Source organism: Austrofundulus limnaeus, unplaced genomic scaffold, assembly GCF_001266775.1.
Source record: "Austrofundulus limnaeus strain Quisiro unplaced genomic scaffold, Austrofundulus_limnaeus-1.0 Scaffold405, whole genome shotgun sequence".
Taxonomy (NCBI): domain Eukaryota; kingdom Metazoa; phylum Chordata; class Actinopteri; order Cyprinodontiformes; family Rivulidae; genus Austrofundulus; species Austrofundulus limnaeus.
The window spans coordinates 438,846-456,147 of record NW_013952807.1 but is presented as its reverse complement, the minus strand read 5'-3'; the positions used below and the strand labels follow the sequence as shown (position 1 = coordinate 456,147).

At 37.3% G+C, this 17,302-nt stretch overlaps 2 protein-coding genes across 2 annotated transcripts; one reads left to right on the top strand and one right to left on the bottom strand.

Moving 5' to 3' along the window:
• Positions 1–254: 254 nt before the first annotated feature.
• On the bottom strand, positions 255–3,499 carry ptges3l (prostaglandin E synthase 3 like). The gene is made up of 7 exons (XM_014024061.1): positions 3,324–3,499; positions 3,090–3,203; positions 2,938–3,004; positions 2,732–2,830; positions 2,523–2,612; positions 754–816; positions 255–606 (listed from the first exon to the last, which is right to left on the bottom strand). The coding sequence occupies exons 1-7, from the start codon at positions 3,356–3,358 to the stop codon at positions 598–600; spliced, it is 477 nt and encodes a 158-aa protein (XP_013879515.1). The 5' UTR covers positions 3,359–3,499; the 3' UTR covers positions 255–597.
• A 739-nt stretch (positions 3,500–4,238) lies between these two features.
• Positions 4,239–10,454, top strand: kat7b (K(lysine) acetyltransferase 7b). Its single transcript, XM_014024051.1, has 14 exons — positions 4,239–4,429; positions 5,267–5,417; positions 5,511–5,759; positions 5,880–5,962; positions 7,069–7,152; positions 7,248–7,346; positions 7,449–7,559; positions 7,680–7,871; positions 8,012–8,101; positions 8,648–8,788; positions 8,916–9,009; positions 9,104–9,250; positions 9,348–9,454; positions 9,539–10,454. The coding sequence occupies exons 1-14, from the start codon at positions 4,412–4,414 to the stop codon at positions 9,638–9,640; spliced, it is 1,668 nt and encodes a 555-aa protein (XP_013879505.1). The 5' UTR covers positions 4,239–4,411; the 3' UTR covers positions 9,641–10,454.
• The last annotated feature ends 6,848 nt before the right edge of the window (positions 10,455–17,302 follow it).

Here is a 17,302-nt window from a genome sequence, read left to right as displayed (position 1 = left end):
CTAGGTTGAGATCACAGTCCCAGCAGTTTCTTTTACATGGCAACATTTTTCCTTGTATAATGTTTTTTTTTTTACTTTAGTTTTTCACTTTTTGTTGGRACTTCATTGTTTTTTGATTCTTCATTTTTTGCAGCTTCTCTAAATTTTATGGTTTATAATATATTATGTAAGTAGTTTTCTCATCTAGATTGTCCATTTGCTGCTAATTAAAAGCTTAAATTAGTGGTTTGAATCATTCAGGCAGGCTCACTTCATTAAGTAAAATGTATTTACTGACTGAAATGCCATGGAACATTATCCCCAGGAAGTTCTGAAACACCCTTTAACCAATTTATATAGCAAAACGTAGGAAACAGGAGAAAGAAGCTCATTTAAAAATACGTTTAGAAGCTCTCCAGAATATGCTTGAGAGGAAATTTTTTATGTTGTTAAATCAAAYTTTATTTTATTACTCTTTTTATTACTCAAACAAACCATAAATATATTGCATTAAAATGAATCCATACTTTTAAAAAATGTTTTTAGCACAATTACTTTTGGGGCAGATATTACAAACATTTAAAAAACAAAGACAGAGAAGAAAAAGTCCAGGAAGGATCAATCAGACTGTAAGAGAAAAAATAGGATAAATTCAAATACTCATCAACACAACAGGGGAAGTATTTGGTGCGGCTGACAACAAGCTGTTCTTGTTATTGGCGTGGCGTTATTTAAATCTCTTTTTTAAAAGGAAGCCACAAACACAACACTTACATCACTGAGATCACCCATGTCTGGTGCTTCTCCTTTGTTGCCGCTGGACATTTCTTGGATCATCTGAAAGAGCAACAGCGTTTATGTAAATCAACATTTCCTGCACTCAAACAAATAACAGAAATTATTGTGAAGTGTACTTCCTTTGATCAAAAACAGCTAAAACTTACAAAAGAGGATTAGGGTCACAGAAAAAAGAGTAACAATTCTGACTAATCTCAGAATAATTATTTTTCCCAGTGGACCTAATACTCTTTCGTAAAAACTAGAATGATTTTTCTGAAAAAAATATAATACAACAAAAATAAATACAAGGGTGTATAAAATGTAAGCATGTGGGTCTGTTCTAGTGGAATTAAATCACAAACATCAAACTTCAACCCATAAGTCAGGAGGCAGCACAATCTGTCAATACCTCCTCCTGCTATCACATGATTTACCCATGTGAACGTGTATGTTGGGTTTGTTAGTTTGAGTGTTTGTTTCTACTGAGGTCAGCAGTCTGACAGTCACAGCTCAGCTGTCACTCACCATGCTGAGGTCAGACGTAAAACGTGAAAAAACTGAGAAAGTTCACAATAAATGTGCCCGTCCCTGCCCCTCTGACACGCCCCTCTGTGAGCACATACTGCAACCACTCCACTCATCCATGTGTCCCCCCATCCCACGCCTCAAAGTACTGATACCAGTACTATTCTTGYAGCAGTACTATTAACAGAAATAATAGCACAATTACAAATACTAGTGTATATTAAAAATATTAATGAAAGAGGAAACTAGTTCCCTGCATTTTTTCCCCTCACACATGTGAATCAGTKGGCTGTCATCAAAGGCGCCTGGGGTATTGAGGGCCTTGCTCAASGGCTCATAGTGTGGGGAAACCAGGGTTGCCCACGTATATTTTTGTTTTCTGTCCAGGAAKTTGAACCTTCCAATCACAGGCTCACCTTCTTTAGTTCCTGCATTACTAAAACAAGTGAAAGTACTACACTAATACTCAAAGTACTATTAGTACTACTACTGGAGCTACTGTCAAAAATAGTACTATTGGTACTATTACTTTCTGTTAGCACTTGATCCAGATTGACTGTGTTATATGTTAAACTTTAAGAGTGTAAACTGTGTTTGCAGTGGTGAAAGCTTATTTGCATAAAAACAAACATCTTTAACTCTTATAACGATGGAAGGAATAACCTATATTCTGTGATCTGTGGACTTTTGTAGGCTGCCTGCAATTCTTCTCAAAGTTGGRGTCGGGAGCCCATTGTGGGGTCCAAAACATTAAAGTGTGGTCACAAGAAGGTTTTCAGAATTAATTGCATTTAAAAATGACCAATAGCAAWAWTTTTTGTCTTAGTWGTTACAAAAGAGTGAGGTCAGTGTACTTAAAGATAGATAATTGTGGTATAATGAATATAGTTACTACATCCTTATTTATTTRACCTGATATCAATGTTTATCATTAAAAACTAGTAGGGGGCACAGGTCTGTCCTACGGTTTTTTGGGAAACACTGCACTGATGCATTTTGTTCATCAAAAGGCTGTCAGTAGGGGGCAGTGTTGCACCATATCCAAGCTGTTGAAATGTTCCCAATGTGTTTTAATAAAGCTCAAAACAAAAACTATAAATGAACCAACCAAAAGTCATAGCAAGAATCGCCTGCATGCTCTTAACAGTTAGAAGTTTGAATGGTTGTAGGATCAAGTCTGCAGGAGTATTTAGGAAGAAAGAAACTGCTTAGGAGGACCAAACAGGATCTAATCTCACATCCATGTATCTGTCGAACTCTTCCTTTCCCTCTTCTTCATCGTGTTCCCAGTCCCTCCAGTTTTCAAAGTCTACACAAATCCAGCTGGGCTGCAGGACGAAAAGCATGCACATTGGTAAATAACATATACCAAAATAAATGTGCATTATTCTACGCTGGTGTTTGGTAATGTAGAAGAACATGGGACTGATTATTGAAACACGTTTACCTTTGCTGGATCTTTCTGCAAACGAGGCCACGCGCAGTCAGGCTTCACCTTTCTTAATAAAACGTTGATCGTGCGATCATAAACTCTTTCTCTGGAATCCTTGAAAGTGGTGAAAAGATGCAGTATTATTACCAATAAAGCAACACKTCAGACTAGTTAGCTGGTTAGTTCTGGTTACCAAAGATATATTTTTTAAAAATCCTTACATGAATTTGTACTTTGTCGTAAAAGTAGAGTTCATTGTAGAAGATGTCATCTGTATCGTTTTTGCAGCTGTTCCATGAACACAGCAGTTCTGTCAGAAGTCAATRAACAGATTGTGCAGACACCAAAAGTCATGAAACTTCACCAAACTCACCATAAAATCATTTTGTCCGGCTGAATGTCTACTTGGACATCTTTCGGCTTTTGAACTGTGAAGTTGATGGTGACATACTTCTTTCGGTCAAACCACAGTGCATGTGCAGGCTGGCTGTGGACACGCATGTCAAAAAATGACTATTATTCTGAAGTGTGACTCCAAAAAGCTCAAGCAGGAGACACGTGTGAATGTTACCTTTCGTTGTGCGCAGATTAGGCTGGCAGAACTTACCTCACCTCTGGTCTGGTGATTTTGGGCTTGTTCATTCTGATTCTTTCTGAAAATTCAAAAAAGAAGGTACTGTAATTACTTTAAATTACAAGAAAGTAACGTAGCTCTTTCGTTCAGCTATGTGCACTTATACAGGGACAAGGCCCAGGAAGTTATTTTTAGAGCAGTTTGTATCAGCTGCTGGGTGTAGTTCCGACCTCAGACCCCTCCTCTGACCTTTTATAGACACTCAGTGGAACACTCGGGAAGACAGAAGCTCTTTCTAGGTTCTGCAACACTTCCATCCCTCACTGCCACCCCACCTCACCCCCAACAGGGGAGGTGGCCATGCTAAGTTTTACAAAACAAACAAAATAATGAAAACACACAGGTATTTGCAAATGTAAACACTAGCTGTGCAAAACAGCTGAAAATTTTAGACATGGAAAAAAAACCTAATTATTTCTTTATTATTTCTCTAATTATTTATTACCTCTGTGCCTTTTCAAAATGTTCTTGGGAAAATAGATAATATATTACTTTGCATTTTATGCAATTAAAAATATGGGCCTATAATTTAGTTTCTTTTCAGAAATTATTTTGGTATCGTCCTCCATGTCTACCAGTTCCTTTGATAGAACATCAAAAGTAAAACTAAAACAATTTCCTGTTTGTTTTACAAATGACAACTATTGAAATTTAAGTATTACAAAAAATACAATCAAAATGATATGCACACACAATAAAAAAAACACTGTTTCACATAATACAAAAACAAAATGTGGGGGGATTCAGAAACGCACATGAGCAAAAGTGTAATTTTCGAAAACAACAACACACACTGGTATTAATAACATTAATTTTGGAAAACGCCACGCCCCCTTCTGGTCTGGAGGAGCAGTGCATCCTTCATCACCGGAAATGTAATTCCCTGCTTTGAGGAATGTGGCGCGATATACCCTGACAACGCTATGCCAATGTGCATACAAACAAATTCATGTAAAAAAATCAATAAGTAGGGCCCATTCCTTCGTGTGTTGTATCTAACAAATATAAGGCGTTTTCTCTTCTGTTCACCTCCACACACAGACGCAGTCATTTAGGAGAACATGCCTCGCAGACGACAGGTAAGAAGAAGAAATGGGTTGCACGAGAGGTTTAGCATTAGCAGGGTTAGCACGAATGTGTGCCATTTTCCCAGGTGACTAGCTAGAAGGTTCCACCATTTATTAACCCGACAATTTAACGTACTGAAATTACATCCTCGTTCTACTAAACAGCCTTATAACATTTTGCTATTTTTATTTACTAAGTCGTGTTTAGTATTTTTGCTGAGTTTAGGCAATTTAATGTAAATGAAACATCCGTGGGTGTTTACAACTACTACTAGCCTTACAAGATTTAGGCTTTGTATCAACCTAATCATTTTTAATAATTATATGTACGCCGAACTTATATTATGAATATAGACATTGTAGTTTTCTCTAAATATATATCGATAAAGAAAGTAGTTATTCAAAACTTTTTTAATTTATTGTATTTGTCTATGCAGTCTGGTGTGGGACAGGATTAGCTTAGCTAACGAGATACCCTAAACAAATGTGTTGACTAGCATTCAGGCCACTTTGCATGTTGCTATAGCTAACGCCCGTGTTTTTCATGTTCCTAATGTTTATTTTGGTTAAATAWATTTGTTAAACTAGTTACAGCTTTTTAGACGTGTTCAAAAACAAACCGTGAGCAGACAGCTGATAAAACATAAATAGCACCTTGTATGCATATTTTTGATTTAGCTTTAATTAAATGTTTTGAAGCGTCCAAAAATATTTTTTATAGCTGGGTGTTGAAATTATTGTATTAAAAGACTAATCCTATATAGCATATTAGGAATTCATTATGTATTAGAACTATGGCCACATTATTTTGTTTGTGTTGGTCTAATTTAAGTTGTGTACTTTTGGTAGAGACCCATGGCTGGGAGTGGCTCAGATGGAACTGAGGACTCCGACTCCTCTGCTGAAAGAGAACAGACCAACGGCTCAGAGAGTGATGGAAACATGCCCAAAAGACAACGCCTCACCAGAGCCTCTACCCGCCTTAGCCAGAGCTCTCAGGGTTTGTCAGCATTTCTATAAAAATACAAATTAAAAGAAGCATATGCCCCATTTTAAAGCTTAGCTGTATCATCACTTTTGAACTTCTCTTTAGATACACCAGACTTGAAGCGAGCTGCAGACCACGATGAATCTCCACCCCTCACACCCACAGGAAACGCACCTTCCTCCGAATCAGAGTTGGACATTTCCAGCCCCAACGCTTCTCATGATGAAAGTCAGTCTAAAGATCAGGCCAGCAGAGACTGTGATAAAGACCTCTCTCATCGACCAAAACGCCGCCGCTGTCATGAAACATACAACTTCAACATGAAATGTCCAACACCAGGGTGTAATTCTCTAGGTAAAATATTTTGCCCAACTGTACAATTTGCTTAATCCTTGCTTTTTTATGTTTGATCGTTTCTTTCTGTATTTACTTACATTTTTGACACAACTAACCACATTTTCTTAACCTCTTTAGGTCACCTCACAGGGAAACATGAACGCCACTTTGCTATATCAGGGTGTCCTCTTTATCACAACCTTTCAGCAGATGAGTGCAAGGTGAGTTTATAAACTTGTTGGTATTTTTAGCTGAGAACTGTGGACTAATTGCAAAAGAAACACTGGTGAAACATGTAGAAACTATACATTAACTAATAAATAAAACTATTCACATTGTTCAGRGATGTTGGGTAACAAAGTTTTCACCTCACATTGTCTTGTAATGTTTGTGGATGGGTTGCTTTAATTTTGGTCGGGGGGGTAAAGAAAATGATGCTTACTCCTTAATGGAGCATTATCATGACAGATACACTTCCAGACTGTAATGCCTGTTTATTGATCAGCCTGTTAGGGCTGATGGTGTYAAATGCTAAACTGAAGTCAACAAAAGGCATACTGATGTCAGTGCTGGGGTCTTCCAGGTGGCTGAGAGCAGTGTGTGGTTGATTTTTCTGTAGATTTGTTGGGCCTGTAGGTGTTGGTCAAGGCCATCRGCTGGTAGTCACTCATAGGGATAACGATAGCTTCCTGCAGCAGTTGAAAATGGCAGTGAATATTKCTGCGAGCTGCAGGATTTCAGTACCTTCTCCTACTCCGTTTGGTTCTGGTGCTCTGTGTCAATGCCACACAATACCTGATGTTGGAGGGTTAGGAGCTGATCAGCCTTGTGTCGTCCTCAAAGTGTGTGGAAAAAAAATTGTGGAGCAAATCTAGACGTTACTCAGGCCTGCTCTGGCCTTCCTGTAAGCCTCTCTGTCTCCMAAGGTGCATCCCTTGCCTGAAGCACTGATCTGAGAGTTGCATTGAACCAAGRTTTTTGTTTAGAAAACATCTTTGTCTCAGTCAGTTTGTCCTGTAGTATTGTTTCCGGGAATGAGTTAAATCCTTCTGGAATCCAACCGGTTCACTAACCTTTCATGTGGCATGAACAAAAGCTTTGATAAGAAACTTAACTCCCTAAAATATTGAACTTTTATCTTATAGGCCCCACCCTAAAGCTGAACTTAACTTTTGCTTTCGTCTAAATCAACTTGATTCAAGCTGTTCTGACYCAGACAAAAACTGTTATGCAGTGTGATCTTCCTGTGCCACAGATGAGTACTGACACAGCAGGAAGTATAGTTTATTTTATGGGTTGTTGTGTTTTTTTTTTTTTTTTGGGTCAGGTAAAAGCCATCAGCCGTGAGAAACAAGAAGAGGACGCAAAGGTGCCAGAAGAAAACAACACTCGCCATGCAACTCGGCACCAGGTAGTTTATGAACAGGGGCCTTTACTGCATGCCTTCTTTCAGGACTGTTGTCTCACTGCAACAGAAATGATGTTTGTGTTTGTGTTAACCCTCAGACACCGACACCTAAACAGAGCAGGTACAAGGAGCAGGTGGCAGAGATGAGGAAGGGAAGAAACTCTGGCCTGCAGAAAGAGCAGAAAGAAAAACACATGGTACGTCACACGCCATCTTCCATCTACTGTCTGTGTTTTATAGAGGCAACAGTTCTCTATTTAATACATCTTTATAAATATTCTGATATGTTTGCTCTACAGGAACACCGGCAGACGTACAGCAATACTAGAGAGCCTCTGCTCGAGAACATCACCAGTGACTATGACCTGGAGCTTTTCAGAAAAGCCCAGGCCCGTGCTTCTGAAGATCTGGTAATGTCATGTTTATCATCCTTATAGAGAAACCTCCTTTTTTAGGCCACCTCTCTAATGTTATTGTCTTTACCGGGGCTGTAACAGATGAGTGTTTTTATCCACTGATCCCTCCTGCAGGAGAAGCTGCGTATTCAGGGTCAGATCACTGAGGGGAGCAACATGATCAAGACCATCGTGTTTGGCCGCTATGAGCTGGACACCTGGTACCACTCGCCCTACCCTGAGGAGTACGCTCGTCTCGGCCGTTTGTAYGTCTGCGAGTTCTGTCTCAAATACATGAAGAGTCAGACCATTCTCAGGAGACACATGGTGAGACTTTAGAGTGCAAGTTTCAGAATAAATGTTGGGCTGAGTGTTTGTGAGAGCGGGGTCTGTTATAATTTACACACTGAGTCATTTAGCTGAGCTCATGTTAGATTATTCTGATATAATCGTATTTTTTTTTTCAGGCTAAGTGTGTGTGGAAGCATCCTCCAGGAGACGAGGTGTACAGAAAAGGCTCTATATCAGTGTTTGAAGTTGATGGCAAAAAAAATAAGGTAGGGACATTTACGCTTTAAAGCAGGGGTGTCAAACTCCAGTCCTCGAGGGCCGCTATCCTGCATGTTTTAGAGGTTTTCCAGCTCCAACACACCTGATTCAGTGATTGAATTAACTCTTCAAGCCTGTTAATCACTCAGCGATCAAAATCTGGTGTGTTGGAGCAAGAAAACCTCTAAAACATGCAGGATAGCGGCCCTCGAGGACAGGAGTTTGACACCCTTGCTTTAAAGTGTCAGCTTTCTTTAAGATATTTGTAACATCACAGTAAAAGACATGTCGTATTTATGCAGGTATAATGCAAACCACCATTTTTTTGAGCTTAAAAAGCATAAAAGTTTGGATCTTCATGTTTAATGCTACCCATAATTTCATAGAGTCTTTATGGTTTTTCAGCATTTACGCTGTACCCTGTCAGGGGAAACCTGGAGGAAATTTACTCCCATGTATATTACGACACTACCTTTTATAGAAGATTATACACTCGTAAATATGGTATTTTTTTCAAAGACAGTCACAATCCTAAACTGTCATTTAATCCTCAGATCTACTGTCAGAACCTGTGTTTACTTGCCAAACTTTTCCTGGAYCACAAAACCCTTTATTACGACGTGGAGCCTTTCCTCTTCTACGTCATGACTGAGGCTGACAACACCGGCTGTCATTTAGTGGGATATTTTTCCAAGGTAAAGAAAAAAAACAAAGACACCAGTATTGTGAAATATTTTTATTTATTTTTATCTGGGGTACACTTTTAATTGTAATTCAGTTGCCAAATGGATTGAAGACATTTCTTTTTGTGTTAACAACCAGGAGAAGAACTCCTTCCTGAACTATAACGTGTCTTGTATCCTGACGATGCCGCAGTACATGAGACAAGGCTTCGGCAAGATGCTCATTGACTTTAGTACGTATAGAAATGTGATTGCATTTCATTCTTTTCCCAAAGACTTTTCAGTGTCTTTGGTTTTGGTTGCTGACTTCTCTCTGCTCTTTCTCAGGTTATCTGCTGTCCAAAGTGGAGGAGAAGGTGGGCTCACCAGAACGCCCTCTGTCTGACCTGGGCCTCATCAGCTACCGCAGCTACTGGAAAGAGGTGTTACTCAGATACATGTACAACTTTCAAGGCAAGGAGATCTCCATTAAAGGTGAGTGAGAACAGCGAGTTACATTTTAGAAGAGAGTTTTCACTGTATTTAAGAGCAGACAAAGTTAACAAATATTTGCTGTTTAATTTATGCACAGAGATCAGTCAGGAAACTGCAGTCAATCCGGTGGACATTGTGAGCACCCTGCAGTCTCTACAGATGCTCAAGTACTGGAAGGGAAAGCACTTAGTACTGAAGCGACAGGTAAAGTTTTTGTTGTTTGGAGAACAGTAATTATATCTTGAAAAATTCCATGTATGTGACAACCTTGTTTTTGTCATGTGTTAGGATCTGATTGATGAGTGGAAAGCAAAGGAGATCAAACGAGGTAACAGCAACAAAACCATCGACCCGAGCTCGCTAAAATGGACCCCTCCCAAAGGGACATAAGCACAAACTTCTCAGGCTACTTACAAAAAAAAAATCACCTCCAGCCTCCCAAGCCACAAGTAGCCTAGACTCTTCAATAAAGATCAGTGTTTCATTTAGTTCAGCTTTTTATCTTTTTATGTGTTTTCTTTGTTGTTTTTTTTACTTTGCTATTTTAATTTCAGTATCATACATTCCAGGTCAAATGAGACTCAATCGCGGTCAAACACTTGCAGAATTTGTCTTGTTTTATAAATGCCCTGTTTCTGATTGACTATAGAAGTGAAATGATAATTAGTCCAGATTGGAGGATTACACAAACCTTGACTGCAAACATTTTCAGGTGTTCTGAGGACGGTAGTTATTCCTGTTCGGGGTCAAAGCAACTAGCTGTTCGCATGAACAGAAACTTAAAGCAGGGTATATTTTTTGAAAACATTTCTTTGGTTGATGTAAAAGTTGTATAGATTTTWTTTTTTTTTGTAGTTCTGATTAGTACAGGATTTGTACCCATTCTTCTGGTAAACCTGCCAAATAATAAGAAAGTAATCTTATAAGTGTTGAATTAGAAAAGGACAACATGTCTGTAGTGACGCACATGAAGTTAAAACAAGCTCAGGTTTTCATACAGATCCAATCATACCCTGCTTGTACGGTTCCTCTGAGTACTGAATCTCACTGCTTACAGATGGAATCGCTCCGGTTAAAGAGTCTGTAATAAACAAAAAACATMCGAATGGGACACTCTTTGCCTTGTGAATTTAATCATAGTAGTTCATTGTGTATTGGACATTTGATATTTTTAATATCAATAAAGCTGCCTTGATATTTTGAATGGTGTGGTTTTTGTACTGGTTGTTGCTCACCTCCACTGGAAATACTTCTTCCCATCAAGCCCACAAATGCTTCTCCTTTATTTCCTACAAACACAGAAGGAAAAACAGTTTAAAATGCTGACAGGCTTGTTGTAAAGACTTCGCATGTTGCTGTCAGGCAAATTACTCACGTCTGTTTACTTGAAATGGTTTCTTTGTAGCTGTAAGGAGGGGCAAGAAAGTCACCTTTTTTTTGTTTTTTTTTCATTAAAAAATTGCATGTGAGGATTTTTTTCGAACTACCTGTTCGTTTTCCCATCAGTCCATAGAAGCGAAGACCTTTTGATCTTTTCATTAGACTTTCTGCTAGATTGTTCAGACCTCTGTCCACAGAGTCATCCTGTTAGGAAAAACAAGGTTTGCTTTGGTGTTTTATTGGTAACATTTATTATTTGAGAAAAAAAATAATTATCAGTCTGATCTTAGATTTAATTATTAGTAATTTTTTTAAACATTGCACCAATAAGTCTTACCTGCCAGTCTATAGAAAGCCCCCTCTCCTCCTCGCTGAAAGATAATCCCTGATAGGTTTGGACCAAAGCACAAAAAGTGACAAAAAGAAGCTGGATCTTCCAATTACTCATGTCTCAATCAAGTAAAATAGATTCACTCTTCAAGCGAAACGGATGATTAAAAAAAAAAAGGCAAATCTTTTCAAAYGTTGGATGGCCAGTATTCTGTTTTAGACTTTTTTTCCAGCTTAACTCAGCCTGTATTTATACCCCTAAACCCTCTGCCATACTGAACTCCTCCCCTTTAACAATAATTACGCACCTGCCTTTTAGATCTGTCAAGTTAGTCTAATCAAAGCTTTTCTGCCAGGTTTAAATTTCTGTTTTAACAGGCTGCTAAAAATGTAATAAGCATTGTTTAATGTCGTATTCGTAATGCATTGTTCTGTATTTACAGCTGTAAATAAAAGTCATATATAAGCAGCTAAAAATATGTTAATGTTAAAGCTCAAATATTTACTTTGGAAATTGGCTTATTTTTTCAAATTTTAATTTTTATTGGGTTGTAGATCTAAGAATGTTCTCTTTCTGCACATTTATTATCTTGTGTGCACTTGTTTTATGTTTCAGAGARTTTGGATCGAGGCAGGCAGGCAGGCGTCGGGTCTTTATGTCCACCTCTGCAAATATTACATCTGCTTTGAAGATTTTATAGGTTTGCCGTTTGGCTCGGAGTACTGTTGGTTCATTATCTGTTAAACAGGAGGGCAGTTTGAGGTGGGCTGATTGGTTAAATAAATGGTTCAGWCATYTGAAGTGAGGTTCAGTGGAAAAGGCACCAACAGTTAATATCTCACCTGTTTTATTTAGATAGCAGGGGTGGGCAGTGACTTAAATATTCAAGGTTTAGTTTAAAAGCAACACCTACCAAATTTTTGAAGGACAATGTCAAATAATCTACTACGTATAAACAAATTTGAATTTTGTATATTTTTGCTTAAAGAGCCCATCCCTAAAAAACACAATAGTTCTTTGAATTACTTCAATTTGGAGACCTCCGCAGTAAACCGTGACAATCAATGAGAGCGTTTGCACTGCGATCTGCCAAAATTAGATTTTTGCTGGACGGCGGAGCAAATGTGGAGTCGATCTACAAAGATCACACCAACAGGAAGAGGACAAGTACAACATCCATATTTTCTAAATCAGAGGTTCCCAAAGCGGGGTCCCGAAACATCAAGGTGGGGTCCTGAAAAGATTTTCTGAATTAATTACATTTTTGCCTTAGTTGTTACAAAGGAGAGAGGTTAGTATATTTAAAATGGATAAATGTAGTATAAAAATATTGTTACAATGCCCATGTTTTGTTGACCTGATACAAATGTTTATCATCCAAAAATAGTTGGGGTCACAGGTCTCTGCTACTGTTATTTTGTGGGTCAAAAGCTGAAAAGTTTGGGAACCABTGCACTTTGGTTCCCAAAGTTGGGCTTGGRACCCAATTATGGGTCATGAAGCACCTTGGATAATCTCCAGAAATCAATTTAAAGGGTAATAAAATAATTGCTGATGTAATGTTTTCCCTATAATTATTACAAAAACCCAAAATAGGTAAAAATAAGTATTTATATTTGTGTATAGGCTGTTTATATTGTCAAAAAGCCTGTGTTTTTAGGGTTATTAATGAAGTTTGTGTACTCAAACCAGTAATATTTGGGGTCACAAGTTTTTGCCATGGATATTTTGTGGGTCAGAAGACAAAATGTTTGGGAACCACTGCTCTAAATAATTCTCCAAAGGCAGAGTGCTTTTTTTTTTTTTTGAAATCCTAGCAATATTAAAATAATATACTGCATGTGTATATTTATACATACATGCTATCAAAACTTAACATTGTGTTTGGAAAGCAGATGGCAGTTTATGCACACATAATACAAACAAATCTTGGATTTTATTTTGAAATATGGATGCAAAAAAAAAAGATAGCAGTGATAAAGTTTCAACCGTTGTTTCCAGTTTGTCTTCCACAAAATGATTTTGGTCTCCACATTTATTATTGTCTTTATGGCTTGATTTTGTTTTTCCTGCACGTTTCTCAGCCACATTCAGTGTAAATCTGGGGTTAGCTGAGGTACGTATATTGGTTTGAGGCACTGTCAGGTGACTTTTAATGGTTGGAAAGAGCATATTGTTCAGTTGATGAAGCTGAATATGATAAACATGACATGTTAGATATACAGCAGCACATTGATGAAACTCGCTTTTTATTGACAATCATGATTTTGATTTGATAGAAATGATAGTCAGTAAATATAATCTCAGAAAGAAAACATACTGACAAGGTTCACACATCTGCAATGAATTATGTTTCAAATAGGCAGATGCGAACCGATGAAAAACTAATATACAATTCTACACAGAAATCTAGCCATGATAAATTGTTTACATTCACATTCCGCCCCTTCCAATACCACGCTCGTACCGCAGTGGCCAGTCTTCTGAAGCATGTTATTTTTTAACGATGCTGTGCTCAATTTCACTAATAGTTTATTAAATAGTGTTTGCATGAAAAAACTTTGGATATAGGAGCTGTTTTAAGACTTTGGYTTGTGTTCAGACTAGCTGTGAGCTCATCAGGTCCTACCACAATTAAACTTTGTTTAAAGATTTTAATTTCAATAGAACCCTACTTTAAAATCGCTGCAGCTTACCATCCCTTTTTACAAAAGCCAAACTAAAAGTGATGGAGGAGTGTTTAGATGGGTGAAAAAAGTTCACATCTAAGAACTAGTTTCTTAATTATAATACATCAAGACCTGCTAGCACATAATAAAATCACATCTAAGTCAATATTTGCAGCTTCTTTCGTTATGTCACAGAGGTAATTTATTTTCTGTCTCTTAAGATCGTTACAGTGTTATTAAATCTTTTCTAATCTTTACGTACTCAGCCATTTAAATGCTCTGTTTTATTAGGCAAGCTCTCTTTCCTTCCAAAACTCTGGCTATAGAAATGTCTGGAGAGGCAATTACCTGACAATCAGTGTGCAGTAAGGATACACACTTGAAACAAAGCTGACACAAACATCAAATGCTTTGATCCACACACAGGTGCTTCCAGAACCCCCCCAAAAAAGAGCCCAGGACAATTAAGCCTGACAGGCAATTACGCCTGAACAGCCCCCTCATGGGCGCGTAGTCGAACCCAATGCTAACGTGGAGAGCCGAATCAAAAGAAATCAGAGGCACAGCATCTGCATATGAAACGAGTGAGTCACAAAGAGCTCATGTAATGACAGGACGCAGCATTTCTATATGTGACGCAGGGGAGGATCATTTCAGGATCTGAGCTGCTCACTGATTCACTGCAGGGAGCTGAGGCTGAACTTAACCTGTCACCCAAACATCCAAAATCATTCAAACAGGAGGCCGAAACCAAAACCTTTGTCTTGTTTGAATTATTCACTGAGCTAAGATATTGACAGATTTAGGAACTGATTTATCAAAAGTTTGCACGTGTAAAAAGATGTGCAAACTTATGACAAAGGATCAGGGTCAGAATAAGATACTTTTTTATTACAAGAACAAAGTCATAATATTACCAGAATAAAGCAAATAATACTAAAATAACATCTACAAAATAAACAAGTCGTCTGCACAATTCTTTCGTTGTCCTGCTACTGATCCTAATTTAATGCTGCTGTGTTAAAAGATTAAGTTTTTCTTTATTTGAAAAACAATACCAAAGTATAACTTGACAAAACGCTCAACTTTCTTCATTTTAACGTAGTAATATTGTGACTTTATTCTCATAATGCCAGTGCTGGTACCAGTGATTTTACAAATACTCATCGTCGTTCAAAAAGCACCCAGAACTGAWGCAAATTGTTTTGTGTTAACGTTTACATTATATTTTAAATTCAGCACCCATCAGACTCCAGTGTCATTTTTTTACGCCTTCAGCGCGACCCACATGTGTATGACATGACATCACATTCAGCACGCTGTTAACACAAGTAAATATGGATGCTACATTTTAGCATGTTGATTCTGAAGTTGTACAATCAGAGCTAATTAATTCATTTGACATGCTTGTTGAGTTCACTGTTTACATTTTAAACTGCCTCTGGCCAGCTACTCCAATGCAACATGWATTGATGGAACAATTTCAAGTCATCCAGGAAAATTAAAAGAAAAAGATGAAGCAACTGGATTTCTGTTCTGAAGCTGAAGACGTGCGGAGTTACAAGATTTAAATAGCATGACTCGAGGTTAGTTACTCCTTGGATTGATACGTACTCCCACCTCACTGACGTAAAAGTCGGATGAAATGTGAGGTGAGGAAATAGTAGACAAAATGACAATAATAAYGTCAAAACAATAAAATAAGAATAGTCAAGTCAAAATTAAATTAGGAACTTCAAAAAGAGAGTAATTGTTAATGTGCTTCTGATTATGGAGAAACAAATCTAGTGCTTTAGTTGCATTGAAGTGTTGGCGGTTGCTACTATCTCTGGATGATGATGTCATTACATGAGCTGGTTTCTCTTCACAAGGCACAAGTCTTGCCTTTTTACAAAAGACTTCCATGGAGCGTGACAGCAATGAGTGAAATCTGTTTGTGACAGGTTCTGCCTTGTGCCTGGTCCTTAAATACGTATATATAAAAAAATTTAAATAAAAAAACATGGGCCGAGCACCAACAAAAAAAATTGTGTTCCATTCCAAAATACCTAAATATGAACTTAACATTTAACTTTAACTTTTAAGATTTTAATTGTATCTTTAGATTTACCATTTAGATTTTGGATTTAATAAACATATTTTTGACAAATTTAAAATTTTGTAAAAACTAACTAAATGTGAGAAGTTAGCTAAGTAGCAATAACATATTAGTGGAAATTATTTAACACTCGTAAATTAAGCTAAATGATGAATAATATGGCAGTGATTTTTTTAAACATTACATATGCACTTGCCACCCCATTCAAATCATCATAATCTGTTTTATTGTCCCAGCTTCATTAGAATTGGGGTTCTACAATCTAATATGTTTTTACAATATATCATCACATTTTTAAGCTATAATATCACTTACAATACATTTTTGTTACTAGTGGACAAAAAATATTTTCTTCCATGACAGAAGCACACTTCTATGGAATCATTCCTTAGTCCATGTGTTTTTAACAAAATCGTTTTTTCCCAGTTTTCTCACATAAACTAATCCAGGCTAAACCTACTTACTGATCCATTGTTGAATATTGGCTGAACTAGAGATGTTTGTATAAACCTATGATATCTATCTGCTGCAGGTAAGATAGTGACTAACTGTTGGGGTGTAGACTGAGCTGCATATGGTTTCACATGGCAGAATGAGAGGCCTGTCTACAGAAACAGCCTCGGCCAATCAGAAGGCTGGATTCTGGGGGTGTGACAGGCAGAAATCTCCTCAGTGAGGAGATGGGTCATTTCAAACAGCCGCTGTGAAAAAAGTATGAGGTCCATTGAAATAATTCTTGGACCATAAGCATCAGAAATCAGTCTCCCAGCATACTGCGCATGCGTGAAAATTCACTTTTTTTTTCAGTCTCCATGTATTTTATTTTGTGTGGATAACTTAAGTTCAGATACCACATTTACTATTGTAAGTGGAGGGAGATAAGCCCCTCCTTCCCCTAGGAAATAATTTAAATTAGGCTATATTATTCTTCATTAAGAAGAAATGAGATTCAAAATAAAAACAGGATGCTCTTCTGTTTGTAGCCAACAATGAAAATTTAGTTCAACCTTTTATTTATTTGTTTGTTATTTGTTTTTGATGTAATTTATTTTCACCAAAATATCAGTTAATTTTTCAGGTTTTACAATGAATTATAGTTTCTTATATTTCTCTATTTTTCAAAGTGTTCAGAAAAGGGAAATGTGGGACTTTGAAAAATATAAAAAAGTTGAATAAAAGTCATCCATCCAGAGGACTGCGTGAACGCGTCTCCGGTGCCTCCTACTGACCAGAAATTTAATAATTGTCATAAATTAGATTTAAAAACAAAACAAAAGGTTGTCTTTAGCCTCAAGATGCAAAAAAGTAGAGTAGATGTTTGCAAATGGGACATGTGCCTGAGTCTGACCCTCCTAATTTACCTAACATTTCCTTTCAAGCTTATTCTGGAGATCTTCTACATTTATTTTTAAGTGTTTTGTTTGTCCTCTTTCCTATGTTTTTATCATTCATTTTTAAAAGTTGTTTCAAAGTTTCAAAAGAATTGTCTCAGGTCATTTCATCCAGTAAATAGTTTTTTGTTATTAAAGTGTGGCTGTCTGAACCAGTTTAAATCACTGACTTTATTATTATTA